The sequence below is a fragment of the Manis pentadactyla genome, chromosome 1 (genome assembly GCF_030020395.1).
Source record: "Manis pentadactyla isolate mManPen7 chromosome 1, mManPen7.hap1, whole genome shotgun sequence".
NCBI classification, from domain to species: Eukaryota; Metazoa; Chordata; class Mammalia; order Pholidota; family Manidae; genus Manis; species Manis pentadactyla.
The window spans coordinates 103,056,354-103,072,836 of NC_080019.1; the positions used below are offsets into that span (position 1 = coordinate 103,056,354).

At 38.2% G+C, this 16,483-nt stretch overlaps 1 protein-coding gene across 4 annotated transcripts in view; it reads right to left on the reverse strand.

The window, feature by feature from the left end:
* PLD1 (phospholipase D1) overlaps positions 1–16,483 on the reverse strand; it is a 220,028-nt gene that overhangs the window by 12,422 nt on the left and 191,123 nt on the right. For all 4 annotated transcript variants that reach the window (XM_036930885.2, XM_036930886.2, XM_036930887.2 and 1 more), the window contains one exon: positions 6,504–6,657. In XM_036930885.2, coding sequence (XP_036786780.2) covers positions 6,504–6,657 — 154 coding nt within the window. The remainder of the gene's footprint in view (positions 1–6,503; positions 6,658–16,483) is intronic.

Genomic DNA, 16,483 nt, shown 5'->3' on the forward strand with positions numbered 1-16,483 from the left:
AGGCAGACACCACAAAAAAAGAAAATTACAGACCAATATCCCTGATGAAAATAGATGCAAAAATATTCAACAAAATATTAGCAAACCAGATTCAAAAATACATTTAAAAAATCATCCATAATGATCAAATAGGATTTATTCCAGGGATGCAAGGATGGTGCAACATTTGAAAATCCATCAACATCATCCACTACATCAACAAAAAGAAGGACAAAACCACATGATCATCTCCATAGATGCCAAGAAAGCATTCGACAAAATTCAACATCCATTCATGATAAAAGCTCTCAACCAAATGGGTATAGAGGGCAAGTACCTCAACATAATAAAGGCCATATATGACAAACCCACAGCCAACATCATACTTAACAGCGAGAAGCTGAAAGCTGTTCCTTTAAGATCAGTAACAAGCCAAGGATGCCCACTCTCCCCACTTCTATTCAACATAGTACTGGAGGTCCTAACCATGCCAATCAGACAACACAAATAAAAGGCATCCAGATTGGCAAGGAAGAAGTTAAACTGCCCCTGTTTGCAGATGGCATTATATTGTACATAAAAAACCCTAAAGAATCCACTCCAAAACTACTAGATGTAACATTTGAATTCAGCAAAGTTGCAGGATACAAAATTAATATGCATAAATCTGTGACATTCCTATACACTAACAATGAGCTAGCAGAAAGAGAAATCAGGAAAACAACTCCATCTACAGTTGCATCAAAAACAATAAAATACCTAGGAATAAACCTAACCAAGCAAGTGAAAGACCTATACTCTGAAGACTACTCATGAGAGAAATTAAAGAAGATACTAATAAATGGAAACACATCACATGCTCATGGATAGGAAGAATTAACATTGTCAAAATGGCCATCCTGCCTAAAGCAATCTACAGATTTAATGCAAAATATACCAACAGCATTCTTCAACAAAATAGAGAAAATCGTTCTAAAATTCATATTGAACCACAAAAGACCCTGAATAGCCAAAGCAATCCTGAGAAGGAAGAATAAAGCAGGGACGATTATGCTCTCCAACTTCAAGCTCTATTATAAAGCCACAGTAATCAAGACAATTTGGTATTGTCACAAGACCAGACCCATAGACCAATGGAACAGACTAGAGAGCCCTGATATAAACCCAACCATATATGGTCAATTAATATATGATAAAGGAGCCATGAACATTCCATGGGGAAGTGACAGCCTCTTCAACAACTGGTGTTGGCAAAACTGGACAGCTACATGCCAGAGAATGAAACTGTATTATTGTTTAACCCCATACACAAAAGTAAACTCAAAATGGATCAAAGACCTGAATGTAAGTCATGAAACCATAAAACTCTTAGAAGACAACATAGGCAAAAATCCCCTGAATATAAGCATAAGCAACTTTTTCCTGAACGCATCTCCTCAAGCAAGGGAAACAAAAGAAAAAATGAACTCATGGGAGTACAAACTAAAAAGTTTCTGTATGGCAAAGGACACTATCAACAGAACAAAAAGGCATCCTATAGTATGGTAGAATATATTTGTAAATGACATACCCAACAAGGGGTTAACATCCAAAATACATAAAGAACTCACATGGCTCAATACCCAAAAAACAAAAAAACAGACTAACAAATGGGCAGAGGATATGAAGAGACACTTCTCCAAAGAAGAAATTCAGATGGCCAACAGGCACATGAAAAGATGCTCCACATCACTAATCATCAGGGAAATGCAAATTAAAACCACAATGAGATATCATCTCACACCAGTAAGGATGTTCTGCATTGAAAAGACTAAGAACAACAAATGCTGGCAAGGATGCAGAGAAAAGGGAACCCTCCTACACTGCTGGTGGGAATGTAAGCTAGTTCAACCATTGTGGAAAGAAATATGTAGGTTCCTCAAAAAATTAAAAATAGAAATACCATTTGACCTGGGATCCCACTCCTTGGAATTTACCCAAAGATTACAACTTCTCAGATTCAAAAAGACATATGCACCCCTATGTTTATTGCAGCACTTTTTACAAAAGCCAAGATATGGAAGCAAACAAAGTGTCCATCAGTAGATGAATGGATAAAGAAGAGGTGGTACATATACACAATGGAATACTATTCAGCCACAAGAAAGAAACAAATCCTACCACTTGCAACAACATGGATGGAGCTGGAGGACATTATGCTCATTGAAATAAGCCAGGCAGAGAAAGACAAGTACCAAATGATTTCCCTCATTTGTGGAGAATTACAACGAAGCAAAACTGAAGGAACAAAATAGCAGCAGACTCAGAGACTCCAAAAGGGGATTAGTGTTTACCAAAGGGGAGAGGTGTGGGAGGGAGGGTGGGGAGGGAGGGAGAAGGGGATTGAGGGGTATTATGTTTAGTACACATGGTGTGGGGGATCACGGGGAGAACAGTGTAGCAAAGAGAAGGGACATAGTGGATCTGTGGCATCTGACTACACTGATGGATAGTGACTGCATTGGGGTATGGGTGGGGACTTGATAATATGGGTAACTGTAGTAACCACAGTGTTTTTTTATGTGAAACCTTCTTTAGAGTGTATATCAATAATACCTTAGTAAAAAATTTAAAAAAAACTATTTGAAAGCAAAAAAGTGAGATTAAAAAAAAAAAAGAAAAAATGAGGCATCAGGATGACTAAAAGGGCTTTGGCTTGAGCAACCAGAAGACTGGCTGAGATGCAGAATTATGCAGGGAGAGACAGTTTATGGGAGAAACCAGGAATTCAATTTTGGACCTGCTGAGACATCTATATTCAAGTAGCAATGAGAAGTAGGCAGCTGGGTATGTGACTCTGGAGTTTGGAAGAGAAGGCCTGGCTAGAGGTGTACACTTGAGAATGCACAGTAAAAATGTTATGAAGTATTTTGGGTATTCTTTTGAGGACTAAGGTTTGAGAGAAAACTAGTTTCATGTAATGTTGGTGGGTGTAACAGCAATTATTTTATGGTAATTGTTTATGCATCAGTGACAGAAGGAAAACTACAGAAAGTAGTTTCTGTTGTTTCCATTTCTCATGTCTATCACTTTAAATGATTCTGCACTCTACTTGTGGGATAATAGTCCTGGTGAATGATGGTTTTATCTGTAAAGTTTGGATAATTTTCCAGGACTTAATGAACTGTTCGGCACATAACTGTGACATTCCGTGCAGTACCCTGATGGCTGATTCTATTTCGAATTGGTTTCACATTGAAATGTGTCTTTCTATTTCTATTCAGAAAAGCCCAGATGGAAAATGGATTGGAGCTGCATTTTTTTTTTTTTTAGCGAGAAAATGCCTGTGTTCTAGGTTACAATATCCATCTTTGAAAACATTTCCTAATAAAAAGAGCTAAAATTGACAGAAGGTTTTTGTGGTGCTTTTTAATATATTATCTGTGTTTGCCACTGGGGCAAAGTGAAAGTGATTAGTCAAGAACAACTGTCTCTTTAAGGAAAAATAAAAACACTTTAGAATAAACTTATCATGAAACATATAGAGTCAGCACAAAAACGTTAAAATAAAACTCTAATGATTACTGAAAAATGATCTCCCCCATAATGAAAGCCCTGAAGAGTAACTGAAGAGCCCACACACAAAAAGTGAATAAATTGACACCCATACATACCTTGTTCTTCAATAAGATGAGTCTATATTATACAGATGTCATTTCCTTATATTTATTAATCTATAAATCCACTGTAATCCCCATAAGGAAACTAATGGAGAGCTTGAGTAAAGAATTCCAAAGTTTATGTGGAAGAATGAATATCTAAGAGTAGCCAAGATTATTCTGTAAAAGAGTACTAATCTGGGGAAGTTCACGGCAAGGAGTAGTATTAATGTGCAGAGCAACCAAAATTAAAGTGGCATCACACTGGCATACAAATAAATAGACTTTCAACAGAACATAATAGAAATACTACAGGTAAGTCAGGGTACATGGTAATTCAGCAAAAAGGAATTGCAGATTAGAGAGATAATACTGCACATTATACAGTTCTGGATCAGTTGGTAGGTTGTGGAGAAAAAGTAAGACTTCCTACCTCATTTCTTACATTAAGATAAACTATAGATGTTAAATGTAAAAAATAATATAAAATAAGCACTAGAAGAAAGTATCAGTGGATATTTGCTCTTGGGCTGAGTGAAGTTATTATAAGCATATAAGAAAAGGGCATGGGGGAAGAGAAAACTAATACATTTGATTAGTAAGAATTAAAGTTTCTCCCAATTCTCTAAATATAATTAGAAGGCAATTGGCAATTCATTTCTGCAACAAATATGGCAAAGGAATTATCTGCTTATATATTTAAATTACCCATTATCCATTAAAATGTAACATTCCAACAAAATGGGCAAAGGACATGAATAGGCTAGGTAATTTACAAAAGAACAATTACATATGGCTAATGAACATGCTTTCTAAAACCCTCAAAAATGTAAATTAAAATAATGAAATACCATTTGAAATCCAACCTATTGGCATAGATTAAATAAAAGAACTCAATATTAGTAAAGAAAGCAGGAATAAGTCCCTAAAACATGACTAGTGATACAGTAGGAAGTTAGGGGACAAAGGAAACTGCACACTTCCTTTGAATAGAAATTTCATAGTTGGGATTTGGTTAAGGAAACAATTAAGAAGGTAAGCAAGATGCTATCTACAAACTCTCTCATTCTTCTGTATCAGTGAAGAATCTGCCTTTCAATGAGGTATTAGTTAAAGGAATAATGGCATACTCATGAGGTAATACAGTGTGGTCACTAAATCTTACAGAAGAATACTTATCACACAGAGCAGTATACTGTTATTTAAATAATAAAGAACTTTGTAGAACTGCAAGATCCTAATTACGATGTAAAATAATAGTCTAGTAATATATCTGTAAATAAAAGTGAAATGATAAACATAAATGTTAAAATTGTTGTTACTGGATAGTGGGATTACAGATGAATTTAATTTTCTTACTGTTTTTCTGTATTTGCCAAATTTTCTACAATGAACTTATGTTATAATCAGAACCTTCTACCTTATAATTATTTTACATTTAGCAAGTTATAAAAAAAGCTCACCACTTTAAAGAGAATAGTTAAGTTCTCACGGCACTGAAAAGATATGACATTTATTTCTAGTTTACATGAGGATATAGACATCTCCTTATATATGGTACAGTAGGCAATCAATGGGTTAATAGGGTAGAAACTTTTAACTATTGTCTGCTCAACAAAACAAAAAAACATAAGAAACTAACTGAAATATCAATGGTTTGAAAAAATCTTATTGGCAGAACAATTAGCAGGAAATGCAGTAAATAAAGTCATAAAAATATGAGAAGGTATTGACAGTCAAATTTTGAGGGATGGATTTGCTGAGCTCCTGGACATACAGAACAGAATGACCTGTCTGAAGCTCATCTTGGGTCTTGAAAGCCAGAATCTGGACAGTTAGGTCTGAGGGAAATGGCTGCCAGCATCTGCAGGGAGCCAAGTGCCTCATTATGCTCCTTTCTGCAAGGGAACCAGTTCCCAAAAGTGCCCCTTAATGCTGAAAGGGTCAAAACAACAGCACTGCGACGTGTACCTGTGCAGTGCCCTCCCCACACAGCCTGAAGCTTAATCAGGCACGAGCTGCATCTCCCTGCAGAGGTCACATAGAAATTCCATCCTGGCAAACACACTTTTAGAATCACAGACCTGTGGACTTCCTGCAAAGGCCTAGAGGTGGGAGAGTGGTTAGGGTGTTCTTTCCACAGATAGTGGGGGCTCAGTGTGTCTGCAAGAGTGAGAGGAAAGGAGGTAAGATGCCACTGGGCAGCAGTGACTGGAATGACAAGATCTGAGTTAGGTTCTAGAAGGATCACTGAGTACTGAGACTAGACTATGGGTCTAGGGCAGGGCCAGTTAGAGCCCAGCCCCCCAAAAATCTCAGGGACAGTCAACTGACTGAAGAACTTCTTTAGGGCCACACAGCCCTTAGTTCCCAGCCCCGTGTTCTCTCAGCTTGATCACAGATTTGTTTAAAACTCCCATCTTCTTGTAAAAGATTGGGAATCATCCATGTCTGGAGTCATCTTAAATCTGAGAACCAAAATTTCCACATTTAAATTAACATCTGTAGTCACTGGCATCCTTCTCTAATAATTTTTATTATATCCTGTGTTACTGAGACAATTATGATTTTTAAAAATGGACTCACTTTAAAGAAGTTAAATAGACATGAGATGGTTTGATCTGGCTTGGTCCTAAATCAATTAATAAATTTAAAATGCTAGTTTCTCAGTACACAAAAAAAAACAATGAAAACTACTAATAAAGAAAATGGGCCCCACATAAAGTCATTTCTCATCCTGGTAATGCACATACTGTATTGTGGGAGACACTCTTAGATGAAGAAGAACCTGGAAATGATGTGCGTTCTAGGAGGAAGAGGCTGGGCTGGTTCCAGTACCCACTGCAGTGGAACCATGTAAGAAAGACTCAGCTTTGGAGGCCCCACCTAAAGCACTGCAGCCGAAGTCCTTGGGAGAACCGGCCAGCCTGGTACTCTTTCCCGTCCATTACTGAAGGGACCATCTCTGTGTCCTGCACGATGACAGCCATCTCACTGTCACGCTTTCCCAGCATGCTTCGGTCATTTATGTTGGCAGAGCCTACAAGAAGAAAGAGTGAAACTGAGCCATCTTCTCACAGCAGACACTGTTGCTTGCCCTCCCCACTCAATTCTTCCTTGCTAACAAAATGCTCATTTTGTTCAGGTTATCAAGAGATGCTGTGCTAGGGAGGCAGGGGTAAAAAAGACTTTATTGCCAGGGGTGAATCTTAATTAGTCTAAGCCAGCCACAGTAATTTCACTATTTTGCCAGTGACTGGTTTAGGAATGGGTACTCAACATGATTCTAGCCAGTGTGACATGCAGGAAAGTCTTCTACGGGCTTCTGAGAAAGTGTTTCTCCTTATTAATAGACACAAGAACAGCCTTTGGACAATTTGGTTTGAATGATTGGATGAGGATATGATTCCAGGAGCTGCTGCAGCCATTTTGTAACCACTAATGGACAATCAGATAAGCTGAAGATGACAGAGAGAAAGAAGAAAAATTCTGGTCTTTAAGTTGCTGAACTAGCCAACCCTAGAAATTTATTCTTTTGTTATGTGAAATAATACATTTTCTGTATTGTTTCAGATATTTCTAGCTGAATTTCCTATCTTGTGGCTCAGAGGACTCTGATAAAATCATTTAGTACACAAAGAAGAAAGATACACTTACCTGTTAATAAGAATAAAAATCAGATTCTGTAGACTTTAACTCATGGTAGTATAATTATGAATGTCAAAACCCAAGTACCTTCACAATAATAGAATTCACTCTCAGATACAGATTATCATTAGTGGCTTTGGGTTTTTCATTCTTTTGCCTCACTTGTGTGGCATGCCAACAGCTTCTGTATCAACTTCCTTTCATTCTATTTTTAAATCCAAATGAGCTGAGAATGTTGACTTTCACATGTGAAGGGCAAGCATTTTAATATTAGTTAAACGTGAGCTTCCTGTACTACTCTCCTGTGAATTCAGAAATCCCATCACGTTTTGGGCATTAATCACTGTGGTTCACATGCTGGAATCCTTGAGGTGTCCTATAAACTACAGAAGGGGCCTAACTTTACTTCTTGTTCCTCTTGCCCTCGCTACACATTCCACTCTTCTGCTGATGAGGAGCTGACTAGTCGGGTTGAACAGGAGCTGTAGCTGCCCTCTATGATGGGGACAGTCAGGAGGTGGGTGATAGCAGCCCTGCCCCCAGCCCCTGAGAGGACTTTACGCCATTTGCTACAACATCGTCATGCGTAATATACAAACCTATGGTAACTATTGATGTGAATGGTGCCCTACAGTACCCTGGGTGATAGAGAAAAGATGGAACACTGCACAGAAATTTGAGAGCATTACTGGAGTGCTGTAAGGTGAGAACCATTGAAACACTGTGTTTCCTAGCAACAAATACTCCTTTATACATACATTTAATATTTTGATTATGCTACAAAATTTACAGCTATATCTTTGGGCTTGACAGTTGGCCCAGCCTTACTCTGGACAAAGTCATTTAATATTTTGCAGCTTTAATTTCATCTCTGATACATTGAGATCATAATATAGACCTTGTAGGGGTTTTGAGAGAATTAAGTAAGCCCCCATGAAAGCACTTAACTGACATATAAATTGCTCTATAAATTATTATTGGCATCATTATCAGACACATGTTAACTCTATAATATCTGCACTAGAGAACACTGCCATAGGAAGGGACACTTTGTGGCAGGTAGCATTTTAATCACCCTCACCCAGGTGTGTGCCCTTAAGGAGGTGAGGAACCAGTTTGCACAGTGCTGCTTTGGGGTTTCACTATCCCTGGGCCCCTGCAGCGGCCACACTGGACTGGGGGCTGCTGGTCTGGATGACTTTGCTGCTGTTCACTGTCAGGAAAACTGGGTTGTGAGCCCCCTGCAAAACCTCGTACACACACACACTTTCACACCAGTCCCCCAGTCTCCCACCCACCATGGGGCTGGGGGGCACACTCCCAAGGGGAAGAATACATTCCTGGCCCCTGAGCTGGAATTCTTGGAGAGCATGTGGTTCTAGTACTTCAAGGACTCATCTGGACTTACCCAGAGTACTGACTCAACTGCGCTGGATAAGCAAGTTGGTTACTATTTAATAGGAATGTGAAGAGATGAGAAAATTTTAGATGAATTTAATAAATGAGATACTAAAAATGAGATACTGATGGATGTAAATGTTACCTCCATTCTTGTTAAATATTCCAATATTCTGAAAATCAAATCTCGAAGAGCAGATATAGTATATCTTATTTCTATATAGCATACCAGAATACAGAGCAAGGGATGTAGAAAGATACACAATTTAAAGTGGCAGTTTAACTTGGAGTTAAACTCCTTGGAGTTTGAACTGTTTACAAGTAAACTTTGTATTCATGTATTACTTTTTATAGTAACTGCAATACCTTGTTTTTGTTAGGCTTGCCTTGATAATTTAGAACAACTTAATTTTTAGAAAATGACCTTCTCTGAATCTACTATTAGGGACTTTTTAAACATCAGTAAATACAGCAAAATAAAGAGGAGTATATGAAAACATATGTGTTCAACTTAGGCAATAAAATAAACATCACTGAATTTATCACCCAAGCTGAAAAACATCCCAGAAGCCCTCAGGTGTCTTCCTGTGCAAGCCTGTTCCTCCCCAAGAGACTTTATATATAATTTTGTGTTCATCATGCTCTGATGTTTTCCTAAACAAACAAAAAAATAGTTTACTTTCTACTTGTTTTTAATTTGTGTAAATGGAATCATAAAGTAGTAGATAATCTTTGGAGATTTGCTTCTTTCATTCAATATTATGTCTTTGGATGTATCTGTGCATAATCGTGATGCACCATTTTCCATGAATGAGCTCATGAGTACTTACTTACCCATCCTACTGTGAACCCAGAGGATCACAGGCATGCACCATGACACTGCACATGCTGAGTATCTGTTTCCTGGGTACACGCTGTGGGAGCTTACCTGGGCTCTGTATGCCGGAGTGGAGTCCCTGTGCTCCACAGCCTTGCCAATACTTGGATTCCCCAACTTAAAAATTTTTGCCAATTGGTATTTTTAAAAACTGTTTTCTTGTTATATTAATGAGGATGAACATCTTTCATATGTTTATGAGCCTCAGGCATGTCCTCTTTGGTGACAATGCTTTACAATTCCTTTCCCATTTTCCTTTGGATGTTGTCTTTTCTAATTGATTTATAGGAGTTCTTTATATGTTTAATAAGTGTGTTGAAAGTATCTTCTTTCACTTTGTGGTTTATCCTTTTATTCTCTTTACAGCATTTTTTAAAAAGTATTTTTTATGAAGGTATTATTGATATACACTCTTATGAAGGTTTCACATGAAAAAACAATGTGGTTGCTACATTGACCCATATTATCGAGTCCCCTCCCATACCCACTGCAGTCACTGTCCATCAGTGTAGTAAGATGCCACAGAGTCACTACTTGTCTTCTTGGTGCTATGCTGTCTTCCCCGTGATCCCCTCACACCATGTGTGCCAATCATAATAACCCTCAATCCCCTTCTCCCTTCCTCCCTACATGCCCTCCCATACTCCTCCCCTTTGGTAACTGCTAGTCCCTTCTTGGAGTCTGGGAGTCTGCTGCTATTTTGTTCCTTCAACTTTGCTTTGTTGTTATACTCCACAAATGAGGGAAATCATTTGGTACTTGTCTTTCTCCGCCTGGCTTATCTCAATGAGCATAATATCCTCGAGCTCCATCCATGTTGTTGCAAGTGGTAGGATTTGTTTCTTTCTTATGGCTGAATAGTATTCCATTGTGCATATGTACCACCTCTTCTTTATCCATTCATTTACTGATGGACACTTAGGTTGCTTCCATATCTTGGCTATTGTAAATAGTGCTGTGATAAACATAGGAGTGCATATGTCTTTTTGAATCTGAGAAATTATATTCTTTGGGTAAATTCCTAAGAGTGGAATTCCCAGGTCAAATGGTATTTCTATTTTTAGTTTTTTGAGGAACCTCCATATTGCTTTCCACAATGGTTGAACTAGCTTACATTCCCAACAGCAGTGTAGGAGGGTTCCCCTTTCTCCACATGTTCACCAGCATTTGTTGTTCTTAGTATTTTTGATACTGGCCATCCTAACTGGTGTGAGGTGATATCTCATTGTGGGTTTTATTTGCATTTCCCTGATAATTAGTGACGTGGAGCATCTTTTCATGTACCTGTTGGCCATCTGAATTTCCTCTTTGGAGAATTGTCTGTTCATATCCTCCACCCATTTTTTAATCAAGTTATTTGCTTTTTGGTTGTTGAGGCATATGAGTTCCTTATATATTTTGGATGTTAACCCCTTGTCAGATATGTCATTTACAAACATATTCTCCCATACTGTAGAATGCCTTTTTGTTCTATTGATGGTGTCCTTTGCTGTGCAGAAGCTTTTTAGTTTGATGTAATCCCATGTGTTCGTTTTTGCTTTTGTTACCCTTGCTTGAGGAGATGCGTTCCAGGAAAAAGTTGTTCATGTTTATATTCAAGAGATTTCTGCCTATGCTGTCTTCTAAGAGTTTTATGGTTTCATGATGACTTACATTAAGTCTTTGATCTATTTCAAGTTTACTTTTGTGTATGGGGTTAGACAATAACCCCACTCTCTTGCATGTAGCTGTCCAGTTTTGCAAACACCAGTTGTTGAAGAGGCTGTCATTTTCCCATTGTATGTCCATGGCTCCTTTATCGTATATTAATTGACCATATATGGTTGGGTTTATATCTGGCTCTCTAGTCTGTTCCATTGGTCTATTGTTTCTGTTCTTGTGCCAGTACCAAATTGTCTTGATTACTATGGCTTTGTAGTAGAGCTTGAAGTTGGGGAGCACAATCCTCTCAGCTTTATTCTTCCTTCTCAGGATTGCTTTGGCTATTTGGGGTCTTTTTTGTTCAATATGAATTTTAGAATGATTTGCTCTAGTTCTTTGAAGGATGCTGTTGGTATTTTGATAGGGATTGCATTGAATCTGTAGATTGCTTTAGATAGGATGGCCATTTTGACAATATTAATTCTTCCAATCCATGAGCATGGGATGTGTTTCCATTTATTGGTATCTTCTTTAATTTCTCTCATAAGTGTCTTGTAGTCTTAGGAGTATAGGTCTTTCGCTTCCTTCATTAGGTTTAATCCTATATATTTTATTCTTTTTGATGCAATTGTGAATGGATGTATTTTCCTGATATCTCTTTTTGTTAGTTTATCATTAGTGTATAGGAATGCAACAGATTTCTGTGTAATAATTTTGTATCCTGCAACTTTGCTGAATTCATATACTAGATCTACTATTTTTTGGAGTGGATCTTTAGGGTTTCTTAGGTATAATATCATGTCATCTGCAAACAGTGACAGTTTAACTTCATCTTTACAAATCTGGATGCCTTTTATTTCTTTATGTTGTGTGATTGCCGTGGCGAGGACCTCCAGAACTATGCTGAGTAATCAAGTGCAGAGAGTGGGCATCCTTGTCTTGTTCCCAATCTTAAAGGAAAGGCTTTCAGCTTCTCGCTGTTAAGTATGATGTTGGCTGTGGGTTTGTCATATATGGCCTTTACTATGTTGAGGTACTTGCCCTCTATACCTATTTTTTTTTGAAAGTTTTTATCATGAATGGATGTTGAATTTTGTCGAATGCTTTCTTGGCTTCTATGGAGATGATCATGTGGTTTTGTCCTTCTTTTTGTTGATGTGGAGTATGATGTTGATGAATTTTCTAATATTGTATCATCTTTGCATCTCTGGAATAAATCCTACTTGATCATGATGGATGATCTTTTCTATGTAATTTTAAATTCGGTTTGCTAATATTTTGTTCCGTATTTTTGCATCTATGTCTATCGGGGATACTGGTCTGTAATTTTCTTTTTTTGTGGTGTCCTTGCCTGGTTTTGGTATTAGAGTGATGTTAGCCTTGTAGAATGAGTTTGGAAGTATTCCCTCTTCTTCTACTCTTTGGAAAACTTTCAGAATGATGGGTATTAGGTCTTCACTAAATGTTTGATAAAATTCAGTAGTGAAGCCATCTGGTCCAGTGGTTTTGTTCTTAGGTAGTTTTTTGTTAACCAATTCAATTTTGTTGTTGGTAAATGGTCTGTTCAGATTTTCCGTTTCTTTCTGGGTCAGCCTTGGAAGGCTGTATTTTTCTAGAAAGTTGTCCATTTCTTCTAGGTTATCCATTTTGTTTGCATATAATTTTTCGTACCATTCTCTCAAAATTCTTTGTATTCCTGTGGTGTCCGTAGTGATTTTTCCTTTTTTATTTCTGATTCTGTTTATGTATGTGGACTCTCTTTTTTTCTTGATACGTCTGGCTAGGGGTTTATCTATTTTGTTTATTTTCTCGAAGAACCAGCTCTTGCTTTCATTGGTTCTTTTTATTGTTTTATTCTTCTTGATTTTATTTCTTTCTGCTCTAATCTTTATTATGTCCCTCCTTCTACTGACTTTGGGCCTTGTTCATTCTTCTTTTTCTAGTTTTCGTTAATTGTGAGTTTTGACTCTTCACATGGGATTGTTCTTCTTTCCTGAGGTAGGCCTGTATTGCAACATACTTTCCTCTTAGCACAGCCTTCACTGAGTCCCACAGATTTTGTGGTGTTGAATTATTGTTGTCATTTGTCTCCATATATTGCTTGATCTCCTTTTTTATTTGGTTATTGATCCATTGGTTACTTAGGAGCATGTTGTGAACCCTCCTTGTGTTTGTGGGATTTTTCATTTTCTTTGTGTAATTTATTTCTAGTTTCATACATTTGTGGTCTGAGAAGCTGGATGGTACAATTTCAATATTTTTGAATTTACTGAGGCTCTTTTTGTGGCCTAGTATATGATCTATTCTTGAAAATGTTCCATGTGCGCTTGAGAAGAATGTGTTTCCTGCTGCTTTTGGGTGTAGAGTTCTGTAGACATCTGTTAGGTCCATCTGGTCTAATGTGTTGTTCAATGCCTCTGTCTCCTTACTTATTTTCTGTCCTTTTGGGTGAGTGGAGTGTTGAAGTCTCATAGAATGAATGCATTGCATTCTATTTCCCCTTTTAATTCTGTTAGTATTTGATTCACATATGTAGGTGCTCCTGTGTTGGGAGCATAGATATTTACAATGGTTATATCCTCTTGTTGAATTGACCCCTTTATCATTATGTAATGTCCTTCTTTGTCTCTTGTGACTTTCTTTGTTTTGAAGTCTATTTTGTCTAATACAAATACTACAACTCCAGCTTTTCTCTCCCTATTAGTTGCATGAAATATCTTTTTCCATCCCTTCACTTTTAGTCTGTGTATGTCTTTGGGTTTAAAGTGAGTCTCTTGTAGACAGCAAGCATATACATGGGTCTTGTTTTTTTTAATCCATTTGTTGACTCTGTGTCTTTTATTTGGTGCATTCAGATCATTTACATTTAGGATGATTATTGATAGGTATGTACTTATTGCCATTGCAGGCTTTAGATTTGTGGTTACCAAAGGTTCAAGGGTAACTTCCTAACTATCTAAAAGTGTAACTTATCTCATTTAGTATGCTATTACAAACACAATTTAAAGGTTCTCTTTTTTTTTCCTCCTTTTTCTTCCTCCTCCATTCTTTATATATTAGGTATCTATTCTGTACCCTTTGTCTATCCCTTGATTGACTTTGGGGGTAGTTGATTTAATTTTACATTTGCTTAGTAATTAGCTATTCTACTTTATTTAGTGTGGTTTTATTTCCTCTGGTGACAGCTATTTAGCCTTAGGAACACTTCCATCTACAGCAGTCCCTGTAAAATACACTGTAGAGACAGTTTGTGGGAGGTAAATTCTCTCAGCTTTAGCTTATCTGGAAATTGTTGAATCCCTCCTTCAAATTTAAATTATAATCTTGCTGGATAAAGTAATCTTGGTTTGAGGCCCTTCTGCTTCATTGCATTAAATACATCATGCATCTACCTTGTGACCTGTAAGGTTTCTGCTGAGAAGTCTGATGATAACCTGATGAGTTTTCCTTTGTATGTGATCTTATTTTTCTCTCTGGCTTCTTTTAATAGTTTTTCCTTATCCTTGATCTTTGCCATTTTAATTATTCTATGTCTTGGTGTTGTCTTCCTTGGGTCCCTTGTGTTAGGAGATCTGTGTACCTCCATGGCCTGAGAGACTATCTCCTTCCCCAGATTGGGAGAGTTTTCAACAATTACCTCCTTAAAGACACTTTCTATCCCTTTCTCTCTCTCTTCTTGTTCTGGTATCCCTATACTATTGTTCCATTCAGATTGGTCACACGGTTCTCTCAATATTCTTTCATTCTTAGAGATCCTTTTTTCTTTCTGTGCCTCAGCTTCTTTGTATTCCTCTTCTCTAATTTCTATGTCATTTATCTTTTCCTCCACTGTTTCTAATCTGCTTTTAAAACCTTCCACTGTATTCCATAATGATTGGATGTCTAACCGGAATCCGTTCCTGAATTCTTGAATGTTTTTTGTACCTCCATGGGCATGTTTATGATTTTTATTTTGAAATCTTTTTCAGGATGATTGACAAGGTCAATTTCACTTTATCCTTTTTTCAGGTGTTTGAGGAATTTTTGTTTGAACCAGGTCCTTTGACGTTTCATATTTGTACGTATGCCCTCTAGTGCACAGAAGTTCTACTCTCTGGAGTTGTTCAGCCCCTGGAGCGATGTTGGGGCTCGCAGGGGTGTGGTGCTGGTTCCTGGGGGGAGGAAAGAGTTGTCTCCTGCTTCTTGGCAGTTATGCCTGCCTCCACTGCCAGAACCAGTGGGCCAAACACATAGGTGTAAGCCTCTATACTTTGCATTTGTAGTTGCCATAGGTGGGGTTTCCCTCTGATTGGCCTGATGCCAATGCAGGGGCTGCTGGTTTGTATGCCAGGTGGGGGCTGGCCAGGAAGAAGGTGCCGCAGGCTGCGTATCATGGTGTGGGGCATTGCAGCTGCGTATCCAGACAGGGGAATGGAGTGCCTGTAGCTCCTGAAAGTTCCCAACCTGCTGGGCAGAGTGCACCCAGACAATTTGTCTACCTGTCCTTTCTCCTGAGCAGTAAGCTCTGTGCAGTCCTTGCCCCTTTAGTAGACCTTTCACTGCTAGGAAGTTTCTCAGACTGCCTGCCTTTCTTTTGTCCCAGAGCAGCTGGATGTGGATCCCTGCTTTCCGTAAGCATCTGGAATCCTCAGTCTCTTTAGGTATTCTGCCTGTCCTAGCTTTCCAACCCCACTAATCATTAGAATACCATGCAATGTAGGTTTGTGCTCCCAGAGCAGATCTTCAGGGTTAGGTGTTCAGCAGTCCCAGGTGTCCACTCCCTCCTCTGTCCATTTCTCTTCCTCCCACAGATGAGCTGGAGTGGGGGAAGGGTTTGGGTCCCACTGGATCATGGCTTTGGTACATTACCCTGTTCTGCGAGGTCTGTCCTTTTCTCCATGTGTATGCAGTCTGGTGCAGCCTTCTTTCCTGTTGCTCTTTTAGGATTAGTTGTATTAATTATATTTTCATATTATGTGTGGTTTTAGGATGAGGCCTCTGTCTTACCTCTCATGCCATCTGTAATCCAACCCTCTTTATAGCGTTTTTTTAATGAGAAAGGTCTGAATTTTAATGCAATGGGGTTTATCTATCTTTTCCTTTGTGTTTTGTGCTTTTTAAAAATCTCTTGTTTCAGAAGTTTTGAATCCTTCTGTGGTAGGCAAAATAATGGCTTCCAAAAATGACCATGTCCTAATGCCCAAATCCTGGGACTATGTTACCTTACATAGCAAGAGGGCATTCAGGCTATAGATGGAATTGAAATTGCTACTCATCTAACCTTAAAGGAGGGAGATTATCTTGGATTATCCAGGGGGGCCCA